Source organism: Oncorhynchus gorbuscha, linkage group LG05 (genome assembly GCF_021184085.1).
Source record: "Oncorhynchus gorbuscha isolate QuinsamMale2020 ecotype Even-year linkage group LG05, OgorEven_v1.0, whole genome shotgun sequence".
NCBI classification, from domain to species: domain Eukaryota; kingdom Metazoa; phylum Chordata; class Actinopteri; order Salmoniformes; family Salmonidae; genus Oncorhynchus; species Oncorhynchus gorbuscha.
The window spans coordinates 64,801,037-64,815,255 of record NC_060177.1 but is presented as its reverse complement, the minus strand read 5'-3'; the positions used below and the strand labels follow the sequence as shown (position 1 = coordinate 64,815,255).

At 43.0% G+C, this 14,219-nt stretch overlaps 1 protein-coding gene across 4 annotated transcripts in view; it reads right to left on the bottom strand.

The window, feature by feature from the left end:
- LOC124036304 (phytanoyl-CoA hydroxylase-interacting protein-like) overlaps positions 1-14,219 on the bottom strand; it is a 25,113-nt gene extending 10,894 nt beyond the window's left edge. Inside the window, exons 1-2 of one of the 4 annotated variants that reach the window (XM_046350719.1) lie at positions 14,044-14,219; positions 1,237-1,413 (exon numbers count right to left, since the gene is read on the bottom strand). In XM_046350719.1, coding sequence (XP_046206675.1) covers positions 1,237-1,404 — 168 coding nt within the window. In that variant the 5' untranslated portion in view covers positions 1,405-1,413; positions 14,044-14,219. Of the gene's footprint in view, positions 1-1,236; positions 1,417-13,955 lie in introns of all 4 variants that reach the window. The other 3 variants (XM_046350715.1, XM_046350716.1, XM_046350718.1) reach the window with 3 other exon arrangements.

The following is a 14,219-nucleotide window of genomic DNA, read 5'->3' as shown; positions in this document are numbered from 1 at the left end:
GTCTTCCCACACCTGTTCCGGATCCTTTTCCCTGATTAGAGTCCCTATTTCTCTCCTTGTTTTCTGTTCCTGCCCTGTCGGATCCTTGTCTATTATTCACCGTGCTGTGTCTATGTATTGCCCTGTCGTGTCGTGTTTCCCTCAGATGCTGCGTGGTGAGCAGGTGTCTGAGTCTGCTACGTTCAAGTGCCTTCCCGAGGCAACCTGCAGTTCTTGATCAAGTCTCCAGTCTGTTCTCGTCATTACGAGTAGTATTATGCCTTTTGTTTGTAAAGTAACTTTACTGGATTAAAGACTCTGTTTTCGCTAAGTCGCTTTTGGGTCCTCATTCACCTGCATAACAAGAACAAATCCAGGACACTAACTGATCAGAAATGAAGAAAAATGAATACCTTGCATTGCTGACTCAAATGTGTGAAATACGGAAAGGCCTTATGAGATAGAAATGACAATAAATAGAGAACCTTACCAAAGTAGGTAATCAAGTATCTAACGTGTGGATAGAGTAGGTGTAGAGATAAGTAAAGCTCAGAAGCACCCATTTAGGGTTGACTGAGCATGACATCTTTTATTTCAATCATTCAAATTCTCCCTCTGTCACAAGATAAGAGATTACCTCAAATAATAGCCATAAGGTCCTTCCAACAGTAAGGCAATTGAATCTGCTGCAAATGCATAATTTCTGTCTGTTAGGAAGGATCCCATTGTAAATAACAGTCACTTCATTTTCTATTTCAAACATTCTTTTATTTTATATAATGATTGCAATTAGCTAAGCCTAAATATGTTTTACCCCCAACATGTTGTTAAGAAAATAAAAGGAAATTATGGGTAGTGTAGAGTAGCTCAGTTCAGCGATCGGTCTGGAATAAAATCACAGTTCATAGCGAAGTGAACAGAGCTGCAGTTTTTAGGCTTTGTCAGTTTTTAGCCATTGAAGAGGAAAGAAATGTGACAATGAGCTGCTTGCCCGAAGCTGTTTTGCAGCACACAATAGACACTGCACAGACACTCTCTCATGCAAGGCCATCTCTGGTTATATCAAAATATATCACATCCCATGTTGTAGTGAAATGTCTTTTATTGGAGAACAGGATGGAATGACGTAAAAAACATGGCTCTAGACAGTGGGAGTCAGAGTCATGATGGTAATGGTCATTAAGTTAAGGGGGAAGGATGGGGGGGCCGGGGAAGGTTTTATGAGGGAGAAAAGCAGTGACAGTCTGTCAGACAGACCCTGTGCTTGAAGCGGTTGGGATCCCCGCCCTCCTTGCGGCTGAGGTCAATGAAGAAGTGTGTGGCCTTGGCAGTATCCTCAGGGGTCATGTCCCAGCCGATGCGGAAGGAGTCGCAGGTCACCTCACAGATCTGGATATTATGGGGGGTGGAAAGGACTGTCTCCATGGTTGTTAGCTGCTGAACAAGAAGAAAAAGGAGATCAGATGGGATCAGATTGTAACACTGTGATAAAGACTTATAGGTGCAGGACTGAGAACATTTTATAGAATAAAAAAACCTCCAGTGGAATAGCTACGTTGCAATATTTTCCAATTTTGTCAAATTTTAATTCCTTCCTTTCAAGCTATTTTTGATCATTCTAAATCCATTGTGACTTGTAATACTAATCAATGAATCACGATTGGATGTATTGACTGTTAGATTAGTTTCACTTTCTCAACTTCCTCATCATGCATAGAGGGCTGGGACAAATACTGTGCTAAAACACCAAGATGGAAAGATTAGACAACAATGACACTGCCAGCTACAGAACATGCCTCAGACCAAATTCAATGACCCTTTAGTTAGGGGACCTGTCTGTGGCCACATCTCCTCTCCTCTGCTGTATTTGCTGCCCTTCTCTCTCTCTCCTCCCACCCTCTTTCACCCTCCACTGGCTTTTCCTTCATCACAATATACAACCCTATATTACGCCCACAGCCAATTGACTGGTCTCTGCAGGTTCTCCTTATTTCATAATCCACCAACAGCAGTCGCCTGGCAACCAGGCAGCATCGGCCACCATGTTCAACCCTCTAGTTTTACATTACCTTATTTACCTCATCTGCAAGTCTAAGGAAATGGTCCTACAGTCAGAGCTTAAAGGTCCAATATCAAAAGATTTAGATGCACTATTGTAAAGTGACTGTTCCACTGGATGTCATAAGGTGAATGCACCAATTTGTAAGTCGCTCTGGATAAGAGCGTCTGCTAAATGATTTAAATGTAATGTAATGTAATTTCTGGGTAACAATTAAGTACCCTCCTGTGATTGTTTTCAATCAAAATGGTAAAAAAAAAAACATCTTAGTAAAGAGCAATTTCTCAAGCAAGGATTTTGCAAGGACTGTCTGGGAGTGGTGTGGGGAGGGGAAAACTGAAAACTAGCTGTTATTGGCAGAAAGGTTTGAAACTCTCTTTCTTATTGATCTATTTAACTAATTTACCTCCTGGTGATGTCACCAGGCAGCCCAAAACTCCATCCCATCAAAACAGGCTGACATTTCAGGTGGTCTTTTCCAACAGCTCTTACACTAATAGGACATTATCATAATTTTCACAATTTCACAATTTTATTCCAACCTCATAGTGTGGAAATATATACTGTGCATTCCGAAATTATTCAGACCCCTTGACTTTCACATTTTGTTAGGTTACAGCTTTATTCTAAAATGGATCAAATAGATTTTTCCTCTAGTCAATCTACACACAATACCCCATAATGACAAAGCAAAAACAGTTACTTTTATTTAATTGTTTTGCTAATTTATTCAAAATAAAAAATGGAAATATCACATTTACATAAGCATTCAGACCCTTTACTCAATACTTTGTTGAAGCACCTTTGGCAGCAATTATAGCCTTGAGTGGTCTTGGGTATGACGCTACAAGCTTGACACCTGTATTTAGGGAGTTTCTCCCATTCTTCCCTACAGATCCTCTCGAGCTCTGTCAGGTTGGATGGGAGCGTTGCTGCACAGCTATTTTCAGGTCTCTCCAGTGATGTTCGATCTGGTTCAAGTCCGGGCTCTGGCTGGGCCACTGAAGGACATTCAGAGACTTGTCCCGAAGCCACTCCTGCATTAACTTGGCTGTGTGCTTAGGGTCGTTGTCCTGTTGGAAGGTGAACCTTCACCACACTGAGGTCCTGAGCACTCTGGAACAGATTTTCATCAAGGATCTCTCTGTACTTTGCTCCACTCATCCTGACTAGTCTCCTAGTCCCTGCCGCTGAAAAACATCCCTACAGCATGATGCTGCCACCACCATGCTCCAGCGTAGGGATGGTGCCAGGTTTCTTCCTGACGTGACGGTTGGCATTCATGCCAAAGAGTTCCATCTTGGTTTCATCAGACCAGAGAATCTTGTTTATCATGGTCTGAGAGTTCTTTAGGTGCCTTTTGTCAATCTCCAAGTGAGCTGTCATGTGCCTTTTACTGAGGAATGGCTTCCATCTGGCCACTCTACTATAAAGGCCTGATTGGTGGAGGGCTGCAGAGATGGTTGTCCTTCTGGAAGTGACCATCGGGTTCTTGTTCTCCTCCCTGACCAAGGCCCTTCTCCCCCGATTGCTCAGGCAGCTCTGGGGAAGAGTCTTGGCGTTCCAAACTTCTTCCACTTAAGAATGATGGATGCCACTGTATTCTTGGGGACGTTCAGTGCTGCAGAAATGTGTTGTTACCCTTCCCCCTATCTCTGCCCTGACACAATCCTCTCTCGGAGCTTTACGGACAATTTCTTAGACCTCATGGCTTGGTTTTTGCTCGGACATGCCCTGTCAACTGTGGGACCTTATATAAACAGGTGTGTGCCTTTCTAAATCATGTCCAATCAATTGAATTTACTACAGGTGGACTCCAAGTTGTAGAAACATCTGAAGGATGATCAATGGAAACAGGATGCACCTGAGCTTAATTTCGAGTCTTATACCAAAGGCTCTGTATACTTACGTAAATAAGGTATTTTTGTTATTTATTTTCATAAATTTGCAAACATTTCTATAAACCTGTTTTCGCTTTGTGACTATGGGGTATTGTGTGTAGGTTCATGATGACATTTCTTTAAAAAAAATCAATTTTAGAATAAGGCTGTAATGTAACAAAATGTGGATAAAGGCAAGGGGTGTGAATACTTTCCGAATGCACGGCATAAAACAAGAAAATCACGTTTTTGACTGCACTGGGCCTTTAACAGAACTTCTGAGTAAAATTGAATCAAACTTGTATTTTCTATGTTGGATGTCATCTCTGATTGAATGTATTTCCTATGGTGCTCAGAGCACTATGAAAGCTGAGCAAGCAGAACGAGTGCAACTCAGGGGATATGGCATGTGACGTGTTGGAAGAAATAGAAAAACTGTGAATTGACAGGATAAGGTTATCTATGTATGGTCTTATTTATTTGCCCATAACAGCCAGGGGATTCAGGCTGGTGAACATAGCCTTGAAGACTGGAGTGTGTTTAATCTGTGGGTTAGCCTATTGTTTTTGATTAGCTGTCACATTCCCTCTCCTGAATTGATGATGCCATTGGTGTGCCTTCCAGGGTAAAAACAATTATCTCCCTCTCCGGTCCTGGCTGCTGTGAGTATGAAAGACAGGCAGGGAAGGCATCAACTTGTGAACTCCACTTTACTGGCTTCTTTTCAGTTGCATGTTTTCACCCTCAGTAATTTCTGAGAGGATTTATCATTATATAATTATATAAATGTTAATGTCTCCTCACCAGGATCCTTGACCTGGGGAAAGGTTATTGGGTTTCATGTATGTTCCCGAGTTGTCTTTGAACTAGCCTTTGATGTAATTAAGTTGTATGCAGACTTAGCAGTTGGATTAAATATTAATCATCGAAATGAGAAGTTGTTCGGCTCATCTTTATATCCATGCCTTACACTTAGAATATAATGTATCTTTTTTGTATCTCTGTCATCCTTCTTTACCTTCTTTGTCCTATTTTTCTCCCGTCTCATAATGCCAATAGCTTGGTACAACACGACATATGGCCCATTTCCCTGATTATAAGAACAGACACATGTAACATGTGCTGTAACAGTTTGATGCTCAGCAGTATGCGGCTAGCAATAAACAGTAGTAGTACAGACAGCATCTCTGTTATATTGTGTGATATTTGTTTATTAGTGAGAGTGGATGTTACAGTGAGTGGATGGTGGAGAGACTGCGTGTGTGGTTTATAGTATGTGAGGTTCACTGTGTCACACATGGGTGTACATACTGCCTGGTCCTGTAGTGCATCTGCTTACCTAGGGCTGAGGCGGTCATTAAATATTGTCAGCCGGTGATTGTCATGCAAAAGACTGCTGGTTTCACGGTAATTTACTGTAATTAACATAAACACCTATAGCGTCTCCAGGCCTCCACGCATACAAGCCTCTGTCGTGCGCCTTTGAAAAATCTACATTTGAAAATAGTCTAATAAATCAATTGAATATACACCATCACAATAAATCTATTTCAGAAGAACAGAATATGAGTTGGACTACTGCATGTTATTCTGCCATGCCATAGGCCGTAGGCTTGTTCATTTAGCATACAATATATAATTATACGTCCTGTACCATTATTATACTGTATATTATATGATTTTATAGGAAGAAGAATCTAGTTGAACTTAGCTGAATAAAATAGAAAGGATATTTTTCCCATTCTGGAGCGAGTGCTCATATGAAGCCGCTATGGTGAGAATAAACCTGATCATTTGAAACAGGACCAAAAAACTAGATTTAGAGTTATTTGGTAACTTTAGTTGTGAATGATACAATAGAAAGCTTTAGAAATCAAAAAATAAATGGCCTGCATGAAGCTACTAGGCTATTGATGATTTGAGAAAGTCGCAAAAAAAGCTTGTCATCTGTTCCTTGCCTCAGGGTGCACATACTATTCTCAAGTGATGATATTTTCACCCATCAGACTATTGTCAATTTAATCTTGTCTTTACTAATACAGTACAAGTCAAAAGTTTGGACACACTTACTCATTCAAGGGTTTTTCTTTAATTTTACAATTTTCTACATTGTCGAATAATATTGAAGACATCAAAACTATGAAATAACACATATGGAAACATGTAGTAACCAAAAAAGTGCGTTTTATATTTGAGATTCTTCAAAGTAGCCACATTTTGCCTTGATGACAGCTTTGCACACTCTTGGCATTCTCTCAACCAGCTTCACCTGGAATGCTTTTCCAACAGTCTTGAAGGAGTTCCCACATATGCTGAGCACGTGTTGGCTGCTTTTCCTTCACTCTGCGGTCTAACTCATCCCAAACCATTTCAATTGGGTTGAGGTCGGGTGATTATGGAGGCCAGGTCATCTGATGCAGCACTCTATCACTCTTCTTCTAGGTCAAATAGCCCTTACACAGACTGGAGGTCTGTTGGGTCATTGTCCTGTTGAAAAAAAATGATAGCCCCCCTAAGCACAAATCAGAAGGGATGGCGTATCACTGCAGAATGCTGTGGTAGTCATGCTGGTTAAGTGTGCCTTGAATTCTAAATAAATCACTGACAAGTGTCACCAGCCACTCCCACATCATCACACCTCATCAGCCATGCTTCACAGTGGGAACCACACATGCGGAGATCATCCGTTCACCTATTCTGTGTCTCACAAAGACACTGCGGTTAGAACCAAAAATCTCAAATTTGGACTCATCAGACCAAAGGACAGATTTCCACAGGTCTAATTGTCATGTTTTGTCTTATATTGTCTTGTCATTTTGCTTTCCCTTCTGTTCGTTTCCCCCTGCTGGTCTTATTAGGTTCGTTCCCTTTTTTCTCTCTCCCTCCCTCTCTCTCCTCTCTCTATCATTCCGTTCCTGCTCCCAGCTGTTCCTATTCTCCTACTCAATCATCTAGTCTTTTCACACCTGTTCCCTATCTTGCCCTCTGATTAGAGTCCCTATTTCTCCCCTTGTTTTCCGTTTCTGTCCTGTCGGATCCTTGTATTATGTTCGCCGTGCTGTGTCTTTGTCTCGCCCTGTCGTGTCTTGTTTCCCTCAGATGCTGCGTGTGAGCAGGTGTCTGAGTCTGCTACGGTCGGTGCCTTCCCGAGGCAACCTACAGTTAATGGTCGAGTCTCCAGTCTGTCCTCGTCACTACGAGTGGAATTAAGTTTTTTATGTTTTGTTTTCTGCTCTGATTGTCCAGGAGTATTGCCTATTTCCTTTACTGGAATAAAGACTCTGTTTTCGCCAAGTCGCTTTTGGGTCCTCATTCACCTGCATAACACTAATGTCCATTGCTCATGTTTCTTGGCCCAAGCAAGTCCCTTCTTATTATTAGTGTCCTTTAGTAGTGGTTTCTTTGCAGCAATCCGACCATGAAGGCCAGTTCCTTGCTGAGCGGCCTTTCAGGTTATGTCAATATAGGACTCATTATACTGTGGATATAGATACTTTTGTACCTGTTTCCTCCATCTGTACCTGTTTCCTCCACCTGTTTCCTCCATCGCTTTTGGGTCCTCATTCACCTGCATAACAGAAGGATCCGACCAAGAATGGACCCAGCGACTATGGATTCTCTCTACTCTACTCTCGAGTTCCAGGGAGCGATGCTCGGCAGACACGAGCAGGAATTGTCTGCTGCTCGGCATGCCGTTGAGACCCTGGCCGCTCAGGTCTCCGACCTCTCAGGACAGTATCAGAGTCTTCGTCTCGTGCCACCAGCTACTTCCTGGTCTTCCGAGTCTCCGGAACCTAGGGTTAATAACCCACCATGTTACTCTGGGCAGCCCACTGAGTGCCGCTCCTTTCTCACCCAGTGTGATATAGTGTTCTCTCTCCAACCCAACACATACTCAAGAGAGAGAGCTCGGATTGCCTACGTCATATCACTCCTTACTGGTCGGGCTCGGCAGTGGGGCACAGCTATCTGGGAGGCAAGCGCTGAGTGTACTAACGATTATCTGAACTTTAAAGAGGAGATGATAAGGGTTTTTGATCGTTCAGTTTTTGGGAAAGAAGCTTCCTGGTCCCTGTCTTCCCTATGTCAAGGTAATCGATCCATAACGGATTACTCTATAGAGTTTCGCACTCTTGCTGCCTCCAGTAACTGGAACGAGCAGGCGTTGCTCGCTTGTTTTCTGGAGGGACTCCACGCTAAGGTTAAGGATGAGATTCTCTCTCGGGAGGTTCCATCCAGCGTGGATTCTTTGATTGAACTCGCTATTCTCATTGAACGACGGGTAGATCTTCGTCACCGAGCTCATAGAAGAGAGCTCGCGTTAACTGTGTCTCCCCTCTCTCCGACACTACCATCTTTCCCCACTGACTCAGGTGTTGAGCCCATGCAGCTGGGGGGTATTCGCATTTCGACTAAGGAGAGGGAACGGAGAATCACCAACCGCCTCTGTCTCTATTGCGGTTCCGCTGGTCATTTTGTCATTTCATGTCCAGTTAAAGGCCAGAGCTCATCAGTAAGCGGAGGGCGACTGATAAGCGCTACTAGACGGTCCTCTCCGTCAAGTACCTGTACTACCTTACCGGTCCATCTATGCTGGACCGGATCGGCAGCTTCCTGCAGTGCATTAATAGACTCTGGGGCGGAGGGCTGTTTTATGGACGAAGCCTGGGCTCGGGAACATGACATTCCTCTCAGACAGTTAGGGGAGCCCACGGTCATGTTCGCCTTGGATGGTAGTCCTCTCCCCAGTATATTATGTGAAACCCTACCTTTAACCCTCACTGTATCTGGTAACCATAGTGAGACCATTTCTTTTTGATTTTTTGTTCACCTTTTACACCTGTTGTTTTGGGTCATCCCTGGCTAGTGTGTCATAATCCTTCTTTTGATTGGTCTAGTAATTCTATCCTTTCCTGGAACGTTTCTTGTCATGTGAAGTGTTTAATGTCTGCTATTCCTCCTGTTTGTTCTGCTCCCTCTTCACAGGAGGAACCTGGTGATTTGACAGGAGTGCCGGAGGAATATCATGGTCTGCGCACGGTCTTCAGTCGGTCCAGAACCAACTCCCTTCCTCCTCACCGGTCGTATGATTGTTGTTCTGATCTCCTCAAGAAGCGTTTTGCATCCGCTCCTATCCTTGTTGCACCTGACGTCACTAAACAGTTTATTGTCGAGGTTGACGCGTCGGGGGTGGGCGTGGGAGCCATTCTGTCCCAGCGCTCCGATACTGACGATGGGGTCCACCCTTGCGCGTATTTTTCTCATCGCCTGTCACCGTCGGAACGTAACTATGATGTGGCTAACCGTGAACTGCTCGCCATCCGTTTAGCCCTAGGCAAATGGCGACAGTGGTTGGAGGGGCGACCGTTCCTTTTGTCGTTTGGACTGACCAAAGGAACCTTGAGTACATCCGTTCTGCCAAACGACTGAATGCGCGTCATGCTCGTTGGGCGTTGTTTTTCGCTCGTTTCGAGTTCGTTATTTCTTATTGCCCGGGTACTAAGAACACCAAGCCTCATGCTTTATCCCGTCTCTTTAGTTCTTCTGTGGCTTCTACCGATCCCGAGGGGATCCTTCCTGTTGGGCGTGTTGTCGGGTTGACTGTCTGGGGAATTGAGAGACAGGTTAAGCAAGCACTCACTCACACTCCGTCGCCGCGCGCTTGTCCTAGTAACCTTCTTTTCGTTCCTGTCTCTACTCGTCTGGCTGTTCTTCAGTGGGCGCACTCTGCCAAGTTAACTGGCCACCCCGGCGTAAGGTACGCTTGCTTCTATTCGCCAGCGGTTTTGGTGGCCTACTCAGGAGCGGTTAGAACCAAAAATCTCAAATTTGGACTCATCAGACCAAAGGACAGATTTCCACAGGTCTAATTGTCATGTTTTGTCTTATATTGTCTTGTCATTTTGCTTTCCCTTCTGTTCGTTTCCCCCTGCTGGTCTTATTAGGTTCGTTCCCTTTTTTCTCTCTCCCTCCCTCTCTCTCCTCTCTCTATCGTTCCGTTCCTGCTCCCAGCTGTTCCTATTCTCCTACTCAATCATCTAGTCTTTTCACACCTGTTCCCTATCTTGCCCTCTGATTAGAGTCCCTATTTCTCCCCTTGTTTTCCGTTTCTGTCCTGTCGGATCCTTGTATTATGTTCGCCGTGCTGTGTCTTTGTCTCGCCCTGTCGTGTCTTGTTTCCCTCAGATGCTGCATGTGAGCAGGTGTCAGATGCTGCGTGTGAGCAGGTGTCTGAGTCTGCTACGGTCGGTGCCTTCCCGAGGCAACCTACAGTTAATGGTCGAGTCTCCAGTCTGTCCTCGTCACTACGAGTGGAATTAAGTTTTTTATGTTTTGTTTTCTGCTCTGATTGTCCAGGAGTATTGCCTATTTCCTTTACTGGAATAAAGACTCTGTTTTCGCCAAGTCGCTTTTGGGTCCTCATTCACCTGCATAACACTAATGTCCATTGCTCATGTTTCTTGGCCCAAGCAAGTCCCTTCTTATTATTAGTGTCCTTTAGTAGTGGTTTCTTTGCAGCAATCCGACCATGAAGGCCAGTTCCTTGCTGAGCGGCCTTTCAGGTTATGTCAATATAGGACTCATTATACTGTGGATATAGATACTTTTGTACCTGTTTCCTCCATCTTCACAAGGTCCTTTGCTGTTGTTCTGTGATTAATTTGCACTTTTCGCACCAAAGTACGTTCATCTCTAGGAGACAGACCGCGTCTCCTTCCTGAGCGGTATGATGGCTGTGTGGTCCCATAGTGTTTATACTTGAGTACTATTGTTTGTACAGATGAACGTGGTACCTTCAGGCATTTGGAAATTGCTCCCAAGGATGAACCAGACTTGTGGAGGTCTACAATTTTTTCCTGGGGTCTTGGCTGAGTTCTTTTGATTTTCCCATGATGTCAAGCAAAAAGGCACTGAGTTGGAAGGTAGGTCTTGAAATATATCCACCTCCAATTGACTCAAATTACGTCAATTAGCCTATGAGATGCGTCTAAAGCCATGACATCATTTTCTGGAATTTTCTAAGCTGTGTAAAGGCACAGTCAACTTAGTGTCTATAAACTTTTGACCCACTGGAATTGTGATACAGTGAATTATAAGTGTAATAATCTGTCTGTAAACAATTGTTGGAAAAATTACTTGTCATGCACTAAATAGACTGTAGTTTGTTCGCAAGAAATTTGTGGAGTGGTTGTAAAACGAGTTTTAATGACTCCAACCTAAGTGCATGTAAACCTCCGGCTTCAACTGTTTGGCCTATGTATTTGCATAAGCTCTAATATGCATATAGTTGTTTTTAATTAATCATCAGGTTAGAAAGCACTGTCCATTTAGTTGTGTTAGGCTTTGAAACAACATCCACAAGTTCCATGTTTTCCACTCAGTTTCAACCTTTTTTTAAATTGATCAATCACGGTGAGGTATGTTTTAAAAGCACCTACTATTTTGATGTGTTTAATGTGATTTTAGATTGTATTTGTATTGATGTCAGAGTGGTTAGAGGGACAATAGAGCCCTTAGTACCAGACCATTAGCACCCTGACTATCATTGGTGAGTTGGGTACTACTTACACATGTCCAGAGTGCAAAGAGATTATCATGACTAAATGGTCACATAGAACCCTATGACTCATGACTGCCGGTGTGGCGGTAATATGGTCACCGCAACAGCCCTATGTGTACCAGAGGGAGCTGGTGGGAGGAGCTATAAGAGGACGGACTCAATGTTATGGCTGGAATGGAATAAATAGAACTGAGTCAAATGTGATTTCCATATGTTTGATACCGTTCCTTTTATTCCATTCCCTTATTTACAATGTGCCTGTCCTCCTACCAGCCCCCTCTACTATGCACTGTATGTGGCCTGAAGAGCCATTGTGTTCTGGTCCACCTCATGATGGCGGCAGCTCATTAAAGCCACAGAGCTGTGAAATGTGTGAGCTAGCTTGTTCACACCAGGGATGAGGGAGCTGGCTGTGGCACCACACACATTCCCTCCCTGGGTCTCCTGTGTTACCCAGCTGCTGCCTGCCTGTCTGCTCCTCTCCCTCTTTTCACACACACAGAATTTAGGGCAAGAGCAGATTCTCATAGAGAAAACCATCAAAGCCTCCTAATTTCCAGTTGTGCTTGCTCCACTTTCTGACTGAATATGTCTGAACACAGTTCAAACGCAAGTCCCCCACATCATTTAAATAGTCCTCCCTAAGCTCTTAATTATATATCAGTATGCTAAATAGAGAGATATTTCATTCCACTGTCTTTCCCCTATCTAATTGTCCATAATCAGCTAATTAGATCTGCAAGAAAACAGACTATTGAACTACATAGATCAATTCCACTCTTGGGTAAAGCAATTGAATATAATAATTATTATTATTATTCTTCTTGCCTCTGGTCTTTGATAGTAACACACTTTTACAGTTTGACTCATAGATTTGTTTGTTATGTAAATATGTGATGTGTTCACAGTGGGAACTGTGAAGGGCATATTACTCATTCTCATTCTCCAGTGATCTAGAACCCTGATGCATACATTATCACTGTGCTGTGACAGTGTGGTGATGAATGCTGCTGCATACACCAAAAATGAATAGTGTACGCACAGTAAGCAGCTCCATGCCTCAAAGGCTGCATACATACAGGCAGACCAATTCTGATATTTTTTCACTAATTGGTCTTTTGACCAATCAGATCAGCTCTGAAAAAGATCTGCTGTGAAAAGATCTGACGGGATTGGGGAAAAGATCAGTTAGTGGAAAAAATATCAGAATTGGTCTGCCTGTGTAAACACAGCCTTTGACATTTTTCTACTAGAATAGTGGGTATCAGGTGCATATAAGATACAAGTCATGGGATGTGTCCTATAAGGTGGAGGGTCATACATATGTGACAGTCAGTTGACTGAGGTTGAGGAAATGAAGCGACAGAGAGGCAAGTTTAGCGTGCCTTCTGCTCCACATCAGGTCATGGTAGAGGGACTGTGTGATCTCCAATTAACTGTATCCTCTGTCTACACCATATGGTGTGCTCTACACTGAATCACTGTGTGGTAATCACTGTGTGGTAATCATTGTGTGGTAAACACTGTGTGGTAATCATTGTGTGGTAATTACTGTGTGGTAATCATTGTGTGGTAATCACAGTGTGGTAATCACTGTGTGGTAATCACTGTGTGGTAATCATTGTGTGGTAAACACTGTGTGGTAATCATTGTGTGGTAATTACTGTGTGGTAATCATTGTGTGGTAATCACAGTGTGGTAATCATTGTGTGGTAATCACGGTGTGGTAATCACGGTGTGGTAATCATCATGTGGTAATCACTGTGTGGTAATCATTATGTGGTAATCATTGTGTGGTAAACACTGTGTGGTAATCATTGTGTGGTAATCATTGTGTGGTAATCACTGTGTGGTAATCATTGTGTGGTAATCACTGTGTGGCAATCATTGTGTGATAATTGTGGTAATCATTATGCTGTCAACAAAAAGGATCCTATTTGCACAGTGGTTCTTGTAATCTCTCAAAGCTCGTTTGTGATTGTGACTGTTTAATACATATTTCAGCCAGGTTATTAATGACTGTCAGTCATAGACAGATCTCTACACATGGGCTGATGATAATCACACCTGCATTGGGGCAAATTCTAAATGCCTGTACCACAGCTGAGACTCAAAACAGTTTATTACAAGATAATTGGCTTGACATAATGCACTAACTGCAAAAACACCGACTGTCCGATAGCATAATATAAGAATTCTTTCTACCTCAATAATAAGAAATGTAAACAGGCATTCTAACACTAAGCACACTCACATTACCAGTGGATCAATGTATCTACAGTACATAGTGTCGAACAGTAAAAGGAGAATGCCCTGGTAATAAGCATGGAAAAAAGAGCATGCAATTTCCAGCATATAAATGAACAAACTGTCATCCTATTTACTGTGGCTCTACAATAGGTTTTGTTTACCTTCTGAATACTTGATGCATTAAGAGACTGACTTGAAGAGAAATCAGATGGAAATATAGCCTTACCTCTGTGCGGTAGGTGAGTGTCTATGCAAACAAAATGCAATAGGTCCTTAACCAGAGAATATGACTGCAGAAATCTATTCTATTTTACCCCTTTATTTTCTTCTGCAGTCGTTGATAGATTCCCCCAGGAAAACCGACTAGGAAGTAAAATGAACACTCCTTTTCTCTTACTCTTATTCTCACTTGATCTTCCTCTACTCTCCCTCTCTCGTTCCCTCTCATTCTCTCTCTCTATCACACACACTCCCTCCCACTCTCTCCTCC